Source organism: Balaenoptera borealis (assembly GCF_965194805.1).
Source record: "Balaenoptera borealis genome assembly, chromosome: 18".
Classification (NCBI taxonomy): domain Eukaryota; kingdom Metazoa; phylum Chordata; class Mammalia; order Artiodactyla; family Balaenopteridae; genus Balaenoptera; species Balaenoptera borealis.
The window spans coordinates 62,106,633-62,122,659 of NC_138877.1; the positions used below are offsets into that span (position 1 = coordinate 62,106,633).

General features: G+C 35.6%; 1 protein-coding gene across 3 annotated transcripts in view; it reads left to right on the forward strand.

Annotated features, from left to right (window-relative positions):
- GPC5 (glypican 5) overlaps positions 1 to 16,027 on the forward strand; it is a gene marked incomplete at its 5' end in the record, with an annotated part of 1,368,327 nt that overhangs the window by 590,647 nt on the left and 761,653 nt on the right. Inside the window, one exon of one of the 3 annotated variants that reach the window (XM_082366024.1) lies at positions 1,361 to 15,593. The exons of the other annotated variants lie outside the window; for them this stretch is intronic. Coding sequence (XP_082222150.1) covers positions 1,361 to 1,459 — 99 coding nt within the window. The 3' untranslated portion in view covers positions 1,460 to 15,593. Of the gene's footprint in view, positions 1 to 1,360; positions 15,594 to 16,027 lie in introns of those variants that run through there. 3 annotated transcript variants of the gene reach the window in all.

Below are 16,027 nucleotides of genomic sequence, written 5' to 3' on the forward strand. Positions count from 1 at the left end.
TCCCATAGCCACTCTGAGTTTCTACTTGCACCCAATAGGCTTTTTCCCTCTCAATTGTATTCCTGAAAGACTATTTTATGAAGAGATCCTTAATCCAGTCTTCAGTTTCCAAATAATGTATGATCTCACTTATATGTGGAATTGAAAAATGCCTAATTTCTAAAAACAGAGTATAGAATGGTGATTATCAGGGGCTGGAGACTAGATTAAGAATCTCTACATAAAATTGTCCTTCAGGAATACAAGTGAGAGGGAAAAAGCCTATTGGGTCCAGTTTCCAAGGCATTAACCAAGCATGGCTTTACTGGACAAAGGTGGGTCCATCTGTGTTTTCACTCTGGACTCTATGCTATAGAGTCAGTGCCTTTTCTTTAGTTCTTATTTGTACTTGTTGTACCTGTTGACTCTACCTGGCTTAGATATAATTCCCTGCTGCAGGATGATGATTTTCCTCAGTGCAGCTGCCTGAACTCTGGTGTTAAAGGCAGATGTTAAAGTTGTAGATGAGTCAAAGCTTTTTTCAATCTTCTTGAGGCCTCTCCAAGCTGTTTTGGTTCAGATAATTTGTAGTGATCTATTGTAAACTCATTTACAATGAAGTCAGGAGAACCCTCCCCATTATACTGTTTATGACAGTGTATTGTAATTGCGTGTTAACATATGACTCCCCTGTTATTGGGCCCTGAGCATCTTGGAGGTAGGATATCCTATTTGTGCTTTTATCCTTAGGTTTTTGTTCTGGTTCTATAAAAAATTGCTCAATAAATCTTAATTGCTAAAGTATTTAATGTGGTTTTTTTTTTCCTTTTCTTCCTCAATTGAATTTTAACCTCAAAAGAACATTAAATACATATTTTCCTTATTTCATACTAGCTTTATATAAATATACTAGTATATTGTATACTACAAGTCCTAGTACAGTGCTATATATGTTTTGCTTAGTAAACACTGAATAAATCAAGGAAAGTTCTGGAGAGTTAATGCAGGCATTTGACCTTTATTTAGGGCACTGTCATTACAGCTGGCCAAGTTGTACTGGATTACAGAGCAAGGTATTTCTGAAAAATTCTTGCAACAAGTTCCAATCCCTACATTGATACCGGAATGAAAAACTGTGCTGAGGTGTGGAGGATGTCAGAATTTCCATCAGACTCTTCAGAGCCTCTAACATAAAAACAGCATGCTGCTCTGCAAACAGATTCAAAATTAAAAAAATAATAAAATTATCCTCCACTTCCAAAGAGTTTGTAAAACTTAACACCCTCTTATATAAGACTACAAAGATCACAACTGCCAGAAATGCTTTCCAACCCCAGCTTTCTACAGTTGCTCCCTTTCTTCGTTTCCTCATCTCTTCCAGGCTAATTCAATTCACCACATATTGTGTGAACAACTGGTGAGTGCTCAGCCCAAGGCGAGAACATCACAAGTGGAGACCTTGAGGAGAGAAACTGTGTGAACAGTGGGAGCAAAGGCCAGGTTGCTGCAGACAGAGGAGACAGCAAGAGTGGAAATCTTTCAGGAACTTGAACTCTGAAGACACGAGAGCAAGAAACCTGAGGGTGTAGGAAAAGAGAGGCCGCAATGGTGCACCGTAGATTTGGATGGGGGTGGATATAGGTAAAAAAGGCAAGACTGGAGAAGTAATACCTATTTAGAGGCATAGGAGAGATTTTAGAAGATCTTTGAAGAATATGTAAATTGAAAGACATGACAGGGAAAGTGTATTCCAAGGACAAGCTGTAGCATGTACTTGGAAAATAAAAGCAAAACACAGAAGGCATGAAAGTGGGGAAAATATGAATATGCCCACATTGACTAGCTCTCATAGTAGGCCGGTAAGGAAAATCAAAATAAACCAAGATAAAGCACCCTAGTACTCCATCGGATTCTGCTCTCTATTCCATTTTCTCTCCTCTCTGCATACTTGTTGGATGATCTCATTCCCATCCATGGCAACAACTCCCAGTTAAACTAATGACTTTGAAGCCTCTGCCTCTAGCTCTTTGCTCAGCTTCAGACCTGTGCATATAATTGTTTGCTAAAACCTTGACCTGAATATATTACTCATTCCTCAAACTGAAACCACCGCTACATGAAATCTTCTACTGCTGCAAAGCTTCTCCCATTTTAAATTTCTTATCTCAGTGAATCACCATGTAATCCAATCCTTATTATTCTTTCTAGGTCATTTCACTCGAATTCTGACAATTCTTTTTCTTTCATTTCCTCTTACAACCTTTGATTTTCATGCCCACTGCCCCAGCAGTGATTGGGACTTTATCCTCATCATTAATCTTCCTTGTGCCACTCCTATTCAAGTTCAATCTCTCTTTCACCTTACAAAGTACAGTCGTCCTTTTGCATCCGTGGGGGATTGGTTCCAGGACCCCCAAAGATACAAGAATCCGTGGATGCTCAAGTCCCTTACAGTCAGCCTTTCGCCCTCCATATCTGTGGTTCCGCATCTGCAGATACAGAGGGCCAACTATAATGTTTTAAAAATATAATTTTGATTGATAATCCCTTGGAAAAATGATATTCATTCTCCCTGTCCTTGATATAAACTCTGACCTTTGTCATATGAGATACAAATAAGTCCTGAGCACTTCTCCAGGCTCATCTACTGACTAGTACCCATCTTGTACACATTCTTCTAACCATATCAATTCTTTTAACTATATCCAACTTCCTGCAGTGCCCCATGACCCATGATGCCTTACACCACAGCACTTATACATATGCCTTTGCAGGAAGTGTTCTCTACAGGAGGAATATTCATTTTAACATTCTTCTGAATGGCTCTGTTTTTTATTTTCATAGAACCCTATGGATGCCTCTATTGTTAATTTAGTTGTCTATGTTACCCACTGGATAGCGTCTTTCATCTTATTCACAGAACATAGCAAGGAGTAAGACATAATAACTGCTGAATAATTCTGAATAAATAGCTTTTTAAAGAGTCAAGTATGAATGTCAGAAGTTTACTTATTTCTACAAAAATATGTGAATTTGGTTGTACTCTAAGGACCCCAGATGAGGATGAACTTTACAAATGGTTTCTACCTGTAGTTCTACATTCTCAGATGTAGGAAAGGGAGATTAAAAATTAAATACAGTAAGTCTCCTACATACGAACCTTCAAGTTGAGAGCTTTCAGACATGCGAACTTGCGTTTGCATGTCCAGTCACGTAAGTTAGTTCACATGTCTGGCATACAATGTCACGTGCGTGCATTCTCTACAAGTGGTTGTGCTTTTGTATACTTTACTGTACAATACTACTTTTTTCTGTTTGTTTGTTATGTATTATTTGTGTGAAAAGTATTATAAACCTATCACAGTACAGTACTATATAGCCGATTGTGTTAGTTGGGTACCTAGGCTAACTTTGTTGGGCTTACAAACAAATTGGACTTAGGAACATGCTCTCGGAACAGAACTCGTTCATATGTAGGGGACTTACTGTATTCTCTTTTGACCCTAGTAAGATATTGATATTTTATGTTATTAATTTTGTATTTTATCCCAAGGCATAAATAAAGCATAATTCAATATGAAGTATTATATATAGGAAAAGCATATGAAAGTTGAATTCACTCCTCTATGTGTTTGCTGACTAAACAATTCTAATGAAAATAGTTTTTGTGCCTAGACAAAGCTTAAGCGTTTCATCAATTATATAATGTCTATATTGTTTTATAAAACATAAGACACTGCAATGTAAACATACAGTGTAAAACAAAAAGTAAATGAAATTAGACATAAAACATTAGTATAGGGAAGTTATAAATATGTAGAAAACCAAGGCCAAGATAAAGAGAAATACAAGTATTCAGTCCAAAAGAAACTGGGTAGTAATTACAATGTTAGGTTTAGTTTCCTAGTAGTTCATGTTAGAATGAAGATAGCGTCGTTTCTCACCTTAATGAAAGGAGAAGCTTGCCTCTGAAGGAGAAAAGCTTTTCCCAGCCCTGAATTGGGATATAATGCCTTTCCTGAGATGTTATATATGAGCTTCTGAGTGACAATATTCCTCAATAATATTTTTGTATTAAGTGACAAAATAGATTTCATATGATTCCTTCTTGTATTGTTCTTTCATAAAAAAATTGGGGCATGACCTCAAAACTTAATTCAGAGAAGGCAGTTCTGTTAACAACAAAGGCAATATAGTTCAAGTTTGTAGCTTTCTGGTGATCTGATTTGACCAAAGCTAAAATTTATGAAACCTAGTACAGTGACCACCTTCAAGTGATTTTCTGTAATTATTACAGCAGGGTGTTTATTAAATGTCCACTTCTGTTTGGTGACACTTCAAGATGTTTTAGTTATTTTAAAGATAAAATTCTAAAAAAAAATCCTTAGTAAAATGTAGTTTACCTAATCAACAAGTATATGGCATATAATTTTTAATGCCTCAATATTAAGCTAACAAGGAGAGGGTATTGTCTTTCCTAAACTGTTGGTAATTAATAGACAACAGTTTCATATTTTTTCCTACAAAATTTTATAATTGTGCCATTTTTTTTCATTATGAGAAACGAGGAAAGTGAAGCAACATCTGCCAAATACTTACTATATTCTACATTCTAATGCCAGATTATTTTACACATTTTATATTATTAAGTTGGAATTAAACTTGTGAAAATCAAAGTGGGCTAAAAGTAGATATTTAACTTTTGTGGACTTATTGAAATCCAATATGGAGATTTGTCCACATGGGATCATGAAATCAAACATTAGGAAGAAATATATTTTTTTCAGCAACATTCTGAAATCAGTGGCTAAAACCACAAGACATAGGTGAAAAGAGCTTATAAATACTGATTCATTAAATTTGTTCCCTTGGGTTCATATCATGGATAAGCCTATAATATGTCAGCTAGAGTTTTATTTACAGTACTGCTATATACAAATATAATCAATTTCTCTTATATAAAGCTTCCCTTTAGAGGATAAAATTATTAATGTATGTGGTTAGTAGGAGCTCCTTCTTTCTGCTCCATAGAAAGGACTGTGGCTTTGCCTACTCAGGTTTTTTCCCATTCCTATTCTCCAGAAAATTACTGCTGGTGGTTAACAGGTGATTGGCATTTTTTTAAAAAAATATTTTTATTAGATCACATGCCCTCTCTTATTATTTTTTAATTTATTTTTTACGGAGTGAAAGAGTCTTTAAATTCTATAGTGCTTGGAACTTTTCAAAAGTTACACACACATAGTTGTATATAATCCCAAAATAACCTTTTTTTCCCCACCCCTATATTGCCCCTCCCCCCTTCACTCTCCCCTCTGGTAAACAGTAGTTTGCTCTCTATATCCGAGTCTGCTTCATTTCTGTTTTATTCACTAGTTTGTTGTATTTTTTATATTCCACATATAAAAGCTTGTTCTTTGAAAACATAAACAAAATTGATAAACCTTTAGCCAGGCTCATCAAGAAAAAAAAGAGAAAGGTCCCAAATCAACAAAATCAGAATGAAAAACAAGTTTTATCCGACACCACAGAAACACAAAGGATCATAAGAGACTACTATGAACAACTATATGCCAATAAAATGGACAACGTAGAAGAAATGGACAAATTCTTAGAAAGGTACAATCTCCCCAGACTGAACCAGAAAGACATAGGAAATATGAACAGACCAATTACCAGTACTGAACTTGAAACAGTAGTTTAAAAAACTCCCAACAAACAAAAGTCCAGAACCAGATGACTTCACAAGCGAATTCTATCAAACATTTAGAGAAGAGTTAACACCTATCCTTCTGAAACTATTCCAAGAAATTGTACACACTTTCGAACCCATTCTATGAGGCCAGTGTCATCCTTGTACCAAAACCAGACAATGGTTGGCTCTTTAGCGTTGCCACATCAGTGCAACTATAAGAGGAAATCAGGACTAGAAAGGCAGTAGGGAAGGGGGACGTAGGCTGAGAGATGCATTTAGATTAGGTCTGGGGGAGTTTTCTTCTAGCAGAGAAAAAATATGCATAGTTTGTGTGTGGTGGTGAAGTTACTCAGAGGGATTTAAGAAAAGAGGAAAATGGATGAAAGAAGAGGAATGTGAAGATTTGTGTTTTGTATTATGTATCTCTTTCAGATATTACCAAAATACAAGTAGAGCCTTGAGCTCTTTTAAAATTACTTTTCAACTTTTTTTAAACCAGGGTGCTATATCATGTCACATGTTTCTTAGTGTACATATTCTAATAAGGGGGTAAGAAAGAAAATGTTTAAACCGCTTGGGCTGGAGGTGATGTGGAAGAGTTATGGGGAAGTATGGGTCTTGGCTGGGAGTCAAGTCTAGTCTTTGATCCTAACTGGCTGTATGTCTATGGATATTTTCATTTGGAGAGAGAGAGAGGGGTGTGGACAGGATTCAGCAAAGGGTAAAGTGTGTGAGCACCAAACCACTGAAGTTTAAAAAATATATTCAGAAAAAATATATAGGGGGAAAATTTTTAGAGCATTGAAGCAAATAAAATATAGCATGAAAGTTTTCTGAAAATTCAGGTTTATTGAAAGCATATTTTGATGGTTTGCACTGTCTGAAACATTTTAGTTCTTATGGACCATGAGAGGAAGAATAAATCCTCTAAGTAGAAAAGAGAAATAGCTGACATCCAACACGTCTTTTGAATGAATGGATTATTCTATGCTAACATCTGGAATATAAAAGGTAAATAGCCCCCCAGGAATTCACACTGTGTCACCTTCTCTAAGGAAAGTGCATTAAAGGAATCATCTAAATTATCTGAAGCTCTGTGTGCATGTGCCAGATGTGGCTGGCATTCTCCTAACTCTGCATGGCTATATCTGAATCAATACTTCACCACCTCTGTGAGATTCGTGTCAGGAGGCTCTATGCTTCTCTATTTTTCAAAAATTGCTTACTTTCCAGGAAGTCACATCTGCATTTAAAGAAAACTCTGACCAGAGGCTATCAGGCATCCCCCCCACCGAGCCCCACCCTCCCAACCTCATCCCTCCCCGCCACCCAGCTGTCACTGTTAGTGAAGTTAATGCTTTTGTGAAAAATACATTCAACAGCCTGGCTCTGCAGCTTATTGATTTTTTCCTTATCTTCAGTAGCATGCATTCCCATTCTAATTTAGCCACCCACACTCACTGCCCTAACAGGAACCCTAACATCTTCTGTGGCTAGTTCACATCAGATTTTTAAATTCTGGTATTCTTCTCACCTTTAACTTCAATTCCTTATCTTTCCAGTTCTCTGAAAATTTTATTTTCTCTACACATATTATTTGACCTCATAGACAGCAATATTTTCTTGCCTCTTTGCATTTTTTAAACCTCACAGTTCTTTCTTGGCCTCAGTTATTTCCCACATATCACTTAGTCATTTTAAATTCTTTGCAACATGGAATGCCAGCATCCAATCGGAAGTACACCAGTTCCAAGCCAGAACATCTTCCATCCCTGCTTCTACACGCCTACAGCAGAGAAAACCACATTCATGTAAATGTGGCCATTTGAACACAGGCTTTCAAATAACACTTCTTCCTCAGTGCTAAGTGCCAACCTGATACTTTGTTAATTGGATCAAGAGATACAATGAAAAAATTTAGAGAGTGTGATGCTTTTAGACCCTAAAACCTGAGTGAGAGGTACCAGCAACTGAGGGCACAGCAAGAAGGCAGTTGGCTGCAAGCCAGGAAGAGAGCACTCACAAGGAATTCAAACTGTCGGCACCCTGATCTTGGACTTCCCAGCCTCCAGAACTGTGAGAAATAATTGTCTATTGTTTAAGCCACACAGTCTGTGGTATTTTGTTATGGCAACCCAAGCTAAGACTCATGACAATATAAAAATAATAACAAACTAAAACATTTGGAATAGTTAAATGATAATTTTCTCATTATTTACACAACCAACTACTTAACAACACAGAACTTAAAAAAGATGACTTCCATTCCAAGCAAATATTGCTTTTTTATTTCTTCTTAAACTTCCATCATTTTGAAGGTAAAGATCTCTTAGTGCATCCCATACATCGAGACATTGCGTACATTCATGTGAATAGGCATAAAGCTTCATTTCCTCAATTTCTTATTTTCTTTGACTCATTCAAGGATCATTACATTTATTTTATAAATTAACAATACATATTTGTATTATACCATTTTAATTCACACTGCTAAGTAGTTAACTATCCATTTAAATACATGTGTATAAGAATGTATAAAATGCTGTCACCTAATCTTTAGCAATTCTTATTATTTTTGAGCAGTAGAATTTAGAGTGATTTTTATAACTTTTGATTTTGAAATGTGATGGATTGTTCGATGGATTTTCATAAGGTCCATATTTATTTCAAGATCAAAGATATTCTAATAACATTTATTCACATTTTTGTGAATTGTTAGAATGAGGTGATATTCAAAAGACAAAAAATTTCCATGTATTAAATGTTTCTCAATAAATAGTTCACACCTACCTTTTCTATATTTAGTAATGAAAATTTTTTATTTTAATTGTATGTGATAGAAGAATATACAAATATCTCTTTTAAATTTTATCCCCATAAACATTTATAACCAGAAAATCAAATAAGCATTAAAATATGAAATAAAATACTAGTTTTCAGATCTAAATGTTGCTTGGGAAAGATACTTTTTCTTTAAGCAGTATCTGCATTTTTATCACTATAAGAGTGTAGATGAAATATCTAACTAGTATACTTTTAAATTAAAACTGTAAAAATTATGTACAGAATTTTGTAGTGCACATTGGATGTGTAAAACATTTTGCCTATTACATTCTTCATGTTGATAGCAACAGTGCTTAAAGTTTGTAGGTACTTAGTTACATTGGCTTTTATAGCCGCTTAGATTGAATATAATGTACCAGTCCCTGTTGACTCTAAACTACTTGGAGTTTTAAGAAGTTTAACAGCAGTGGAATAACACAGTACTAACAGACAGGCAAAATGATAGATGTACCGTAAATAACACAAAATCTTTTCTGTAATGTCATAAAAGGAGTCATGCTCTGTTTTGTCAATTTCCTTAATTCATTCAAGTTCCCAACTCATGAATCAGTCAGGTATCCCACCCTCCTCAGTGAACAGAAACATTGTGAAGGCAGTCAGCTTCTAGTCACTGGAAATCACAATTCCACTCCATCCAAGGAAATAGATTTACATTCTTCTCATTTAAAGTATGTGCAGAAGGATATTGGTTTATCATTCATTTTTAACAAAATACTCCATGGTTTGCTTTTTCACTTTCATTGAAACTTAATGATTAAGTGGCTCTAAATAAATATATTTGATGTATATGTCTACATCTATATATATATATAGTGTATATATATATAAATATATATCTATGAGGAGTATATATCAATACTATTGTCTACACATTGTAACTCTCTTTTATGAGACTATGCCAATATTGTTGCTGTTGATCTCTTAAATGGCATCAACTGACTCTATTTCTTACCTAAAATACAACTATGAAACAGACAGTGAAGAGGATGTAATGTATCCTCTACATACTTTTGAGGTACTTGGGCTCACGTATATATGGTATCTGATTACATAGTGGTACCCTTCTGAAAGTGAATAAATCATGAGTTATTTCTAGAAAATTTGATAAGACATTTGGTTACAAATTAAAATCATGCCACCAGATGTCTATACTTTGACTTATACAACCTCTTACTTTCTATAAAGGTAAAGAGAAAGTGTAGGAACTAAACTTCTACCTGGTAAAATCACCTGACTCCATAGTGCTATTGGAAAATGCTGACCTGGAGATTTAAATAAGTGAAAGTAATCAAGTAGTTGAAATCACTGATAAAATAATATTTGAGATCTTACATCGTCCTAAGATTATATAAAATGTACTTGAAATGTCATGGTTATAGGAGTGAGAACTGTTAAACATAATGTTAAACTTTTTATATAAAATTGAATTTTTTTATAGAAATGACCTTGAGAAACTTGATATCCACTATTTCTAGCATGTCTTAAGACTATGTCAATCCAATGTCAAAGGATACTTTAAAAAATAACTTCTTATACAAATGTAAAATGGACATATTAATAATTTTATTTAACTCCTTAGTTAATAAGAGAACCAGCAAGATGTTTCAACTGATTCAAAAGCAAATCCACAGAGTAGGCACATATATAGACAGTCAGTAATGCTGAAATGAATTTGCTTAATAGATGCAAAATTGTCAATATCCCTAGGGCCAAAGTCAAATACACTCCACTGGATAATTTTCATTTCTACGGAAAATTACTTGCAGCTTACAGAGCTGTGAAATAGATAAAAAACAATGAAAGACACAGAAACTCATAGAATCAGATAAACCAACAGTGTTGAGTTTTCCATTGAAAGTATTCAGCAATCTTTTTGGATCATTTCAACAATCTCAATTTTCCTATATACTAAAAAAAGTTAATGATTTATTTCTAGTAAACATTAAAAGAATTTTCCCGTGTTGAATTAGTATGAAAAATTTATGAAAGGAGATAAAACATAAAGCAATCCCCAAGCTTATTAAGTAAGTAGGTAGTATTAAAAAAACCTATTGAGAAGTAATTTTTTAAATTATGCTATAACTCTCCTAGAGAAACATAGCCAATGTTCATGTCTACATAATCTTGCTATTACACAGATATGTATTATGTGTATCTGTGTGAATATGGATACAGATATGTGTGTATCTGTATCTATATTCACACAGATGTATATGTGTACAGACACACGTGTCTATATGCATACACACCCACACAGTTATCAATTTCAGAGAATTACTTATGCAAATCCTTCTGCTTTTTATTATGAAACCATGTTACCAGGAAGTTATTTTTAATTTTTTATGTAATAAACAACTCTAGAATGCTCTAAGATATTTAGATTGTTTATAAACATTTCTAATATAAGATATTTAGGCTATTAATAAATATTTTCTTTTCAGGATGTCCAATGCACTCTATGGGAGGTAGTGACATATAAGACCCTATCGGAACAATTCTACTCTATTAATTAATTTTGCTTAAACACAAATTTTTAAGACCCACTGTGTGTCAACAGATATGAAAGTATACAAAGATGGATACAAGCTGGGCTTCAGCTATGAGTTACAAATAATGAATCACTGAAAGTAAAAATTGCTAAAAATAAGTGAATAACAATAAATGGTTTGAAATTAACTTTAGCAATTGATGATCAATGGCATAGAAAGGGTAATAAAAAGGAGATAATGAGTCACTCTTTCCCCCTTAATCCTGGTCAATATTTATTAAGGAGAATAAAACAATCAACTTCAAAGGATTGTGTGAAAGCTGATGGTCTTAAAATGGTTGAATCATGTGTCATAGAAATTAATCTTAGCTAATAATGCTACTATGTGAGGTCTGATTAATATTGTGGCCTATAAATTGCTGATTTTCATTAGGCACTTTTTTTAGTGAGCGATTTTCATACAAACCATATTGTTTTAGGGGGCTTCTATTTAATGTTTGTTAGCTCTTTGAATTTTAGACATCATTGAAATTTTTAAAAATATATAATCTGACATTGATTATCCTAAAATTCTTAGTATTTAGGAAACTTTTAGGCAAAAGAATACTTAGGTTGAAACATATTATTTTAATAAAAGAAAATTTAAATTGCTCTTTGTTCGAAAAATGGCCCCGGTACACAGAGGGTAAGGAAGGGCCAAAAAAGAGGCAGACCACTACAGATTGGTAGGTGGCAGTTTTCATCAGCAAGGGAACTTACATAGAAGCTTGTCTTGGGCAGCTTTGAGACAAGTAAACCTCCATGCCCACCTGCCAGTATCTTAAAGTTCATACAGAGGCCTTAACTGGGTTCAGTCTCATATTCAACCCAGATGGTGTCAATCACACCTTACTCCCGCAAGTCTGTGTCCTTGAAATGGCTCTCACCATGGGAACGATGGGCAGAATGTAAAATCCAAGGACGAGGTAGGGGTGAAGAGCCTTGTGTTGCTCGGGTCCAGCTCTCGGGTGAACCAGAGGTTACATCCTCTCAATGACCAACGCCAACAATTACTCCTTCAAAGAAACAGCTGGTAAATATAATGTAACAAACTCTGTCCTTGGTTTGGCTTCCTCACGTGTTTCAAAGTGACCTTTTAGTTTAGTATACACGTTCTAATATTATGAACGCTATTCAAAATTATCTTTAGTACATTTTTAGCAGACTGGACTGTTTCAAATTTTATTACTTTACCGCAGTTCATTTATATACCTTTTTTGGGTTAGAGTTTTTCATATTTTAAAAAATATTACTATACTGTGTATAGTAATATTGTGCTTGTATTTCTCTCCATTAATGTTTTATTTTGTTTCATAACCTTTAGCTCGTCCTCTTTTTTCCATATTCCCACTTGTAGATGTAGTTTTCAAAGTTGCTTTTCTTATTTACACAAAAGCAAGACTTTTGAACCAAGACATTCTGAATGCAATCAAAGTCAAGTCTCAAACAGTTCTTGAAAATGAGATTTTTCTGAGTTGGGAATCAGAGCCATCTATTGCCTGATGCAATTTGAGAACAGAATTTGTTACAACCCTCTGTGCATTAATAGCAGAAAGAAAAGAAATGGGATAAAATGGAAGCAAAGAATATACATTCTCAGAGCAAGAAGAAACATTGAGGGATTGACGTGAATAGGGTTTATTAAACTTAGCAAGTTTTGATACAACACTCTTCTTTCATTCATTTCTTAACAGAGTTCTTACTGCTTTCAGTTCTTTTTTCTCTATAATAGTATCCCCAGATCTTTACTTTGTAAATCCACATATGCAATTGTTATTTACAGACATCTCCCACATGCTATACGTTATTTGATTCTCATAACTCTATATGCCAAGTACGGACATAACATTGATGTGAAAAATGATATTACTGAGAGATACAGTGACTTTCCCAAGGTCACAAGGCTTGCAGTTTGCAGTATAGACTAGAATATAGCAGTACAGATTTTTTTCCTACTTTCCTGTTTCTCTATACCACAACCCCTCTGAAGCCTTTCGGCTCAGTCACTGCATGTCAGAAAGGCTTTTTTTTCTTTTTACAAAAGCAGCCTTTTCTTATTTATTAACATTTTGTTATGTATGACATAGAGCTTTGAAGTGCCTAAGTTCCCCCTGGCCCTTTAGTAGCCCAAGGTCCTGACTGTACAGTAACCCTCCTCACCAGGGTCACATTGTCACTATCTCCACCATTTTATCATAGGTATCCAACCTCTGGTAATAAGATCAAACTGTTTCACTAAGTATCATCAGAACACTACCTAAATTAGAATCACCTGGGATGACTGCTAAATACATATTCTTGGACCCTACCTTCTTCACGATGAATGTCTTGTAGTAGACCTTGAAAGTTGTATTTTTAAATAAGTTCTCTGAAAACCACTGCATGCAAGATGTTAAAATCTATATATTATGCATGTCTTCTTGCCAAATATTCAGACTTGTTTATTCAGCTGCCACCTGGACTTAGCCATTTGGAGGTCTGGATGCAACTCTTACTCAATCTGTCCTAAACTGAACTCATCAACTTTCTCCCTAGCTATTTATGGTAGGCAGAATAATGCTCCCAGCTCCCAAGATGTCTACATATTAATCTCTGGAACGTGTGAATATGTTAGCTTACATGGCAAAGGAGAATGAACAGTGCAGCTAGAATTTGAATTGTTAATCAGTTAACCTTCAAATAGGAAGATTAACCTAGATTACCCAGGGGAACCTAATGTGATCACAAGCGCTTTTAAAAATGGAAGAGACGGCAGAAGAGAGCCGGAGAGAGATGGAGCTATGTAAGAAAGGTCAGGGATTCAGTTACTGACTGTGAAGATGTCTGAAGACGATCCTGAGGCAAAGAATGTGCGTGGCCTCTCCAGCTCGAAGAGGCAAGGAAACTGATGTTCCCCTAGATCCTCCAGAAAGAAAAGAATCCGTGCTGACATCTTGGTTTTAACCCAGCATTCCCCGTGTTGGACTTCTGTCCGACAGAAATGTAAGGTAATGATTGTATTGTTATAGGCCACCAAGTTTAGGGTATACCATGTCAGCTAGAAAACTCATGCAGGGTCTGATACCTGGAAGTAGGGTGCTGCTATCGAAATTACCTAAAAATGTAGAAGATGCTTTGGAATCGGGTGATGGTCGGAGGCGAGAAAAATGTCGAGGTGTGTAAGAGAATACGCTTAGATTGCCTGGAATGGAGTATTAGTAGAAATAAGGATATTTACAACTGTGTTAGTGAGGGCTAAGAAGGAAATCAGGAGGAAGATGGAGACAAACTATCATCTTAGAGGATAGCACGGTCATCACGAACAGACTGTCAGCAGAAGCATGACCATTTAAGGATTTGCAGGTGAGGGCTCTGAAGGAAATGAGGAATGTGTGATTGGAATCTGGAGGAGAGAGGAACCTTGCTTTATAGTGGCAGAAAACTTAGCAGAATTTTTACCTGCAGTTCTGTGGAAAGGAAAACTTGTAAACTGGACATTTAGCAGAGATTTCCCAGCAAAGTTCTGAGGAGTCAACCTGGTTTCTTCTTGCTGCTTCTAGTAAAATACAAGAGAAAAGAGATAAATTGAGAGAAGGATTATTAAAAGGGAACCAGGGCATGATGAGCTGGGAAATTCTCATTCATATTTCAAAAGAGATTAAAATTAAGAGATTTGCTTTCAGGAAATTGTAGTCTAAAAGAGAGTTAAGGCTGGGGCCACACAGTCTTTTGCTAACATCTCAGGAAGATCAAAAGGTCTGCGTACCATATGACACAAAAGGCTATTTGAAGAGATTGAGTGACTCATAGAGCACCTCTGTCATATCAGTAGAAGCTGAAAATAGAGATGAGATTATCTAAGAAATACCTGTGGATAAGCCTCTTGTCTACTGGAGTGGGCTTCACGGTATATAGAGGAAACACAAAGTTCTTGAGAATCTTATGCCAACAAACACTGCCAGCTTGGAATGAAACAGAATACAAAATATAGGAAGGTTGTCAGAATTCCAAAATTCTACAGGGAGGAAACAGGTTGATTAAATTACTTAGCTGTAAATATATGCTGTATTTAATGAACTAGGAATGATGATCCAGAAGCAGAGCCTGGAGCCCAGAGGACATACCCTCAGGCCCAGAGTATGGAGCCGAAAAGCACAGAGGATTATTCCCAGACCTTGAAACCTACTGGAGTTTGCCTCACTGGACTGTGAAATGTCTTGGCACCCCTGACTTCTTTTTCTTTTTTTTGTATACATTTTCACCTCTTTTGAACCAGAATGTCTGTAACTATTTTCTCATACCTGTCCTGATGTATCTGGGGAGGAATTTGAGACTTTTGAACTGATGGGATTTAGATGGATCTTTGTACTTTGCGTTGATGCTGTAATGTGATGAGAAACCTTTTGAGAAATTGGAATGAAGTTAAGGTATTTCATACGTGGGATTGATGGGTATCACTGGAGGTCTGAGAGCAGACCGTGAGAGGCACAATAATGCCCCCTGCCCAAAGATATCCATGTCCTAATCCCTAGAACCTGTGGAAATGCCAAATTATATGGCAAAGGAGAGTTAAGGTTACAGAGGAAATTAAGGTTGCTGAAGAGCTGACCTTTATGTAGGAAGAGTACTCTGAATTATCCAGGTGGATTTAATGCAATCACAAGAGTCTTTAAAAGTGGGAGAGGGAAAGCTACATGATTCCTCCCTTGAGCCTACAAAAAGGAATACAGTCCTGTTTACACCTTGATTTTAGCCCCCTGAGATGGCTGTTGGACTTCTAACCTTCAGAAATGTAAGATAACACATTTACATTCAGCACTAATTTTGTGGTACTTTGTTACAGCAGTGATAGAAAACTACTTTATTCTTGCCTCTTGTTGTATCAGTTTACCATATCCCAGTTCATCTATTCCCTTACCTAATAGTCTGAAGATCATTCTTGCTTCACCTCTCTCTTTGCTTGACACTGTATCCAATCAGTTACTGAGTGTTGTTGCTTAAGC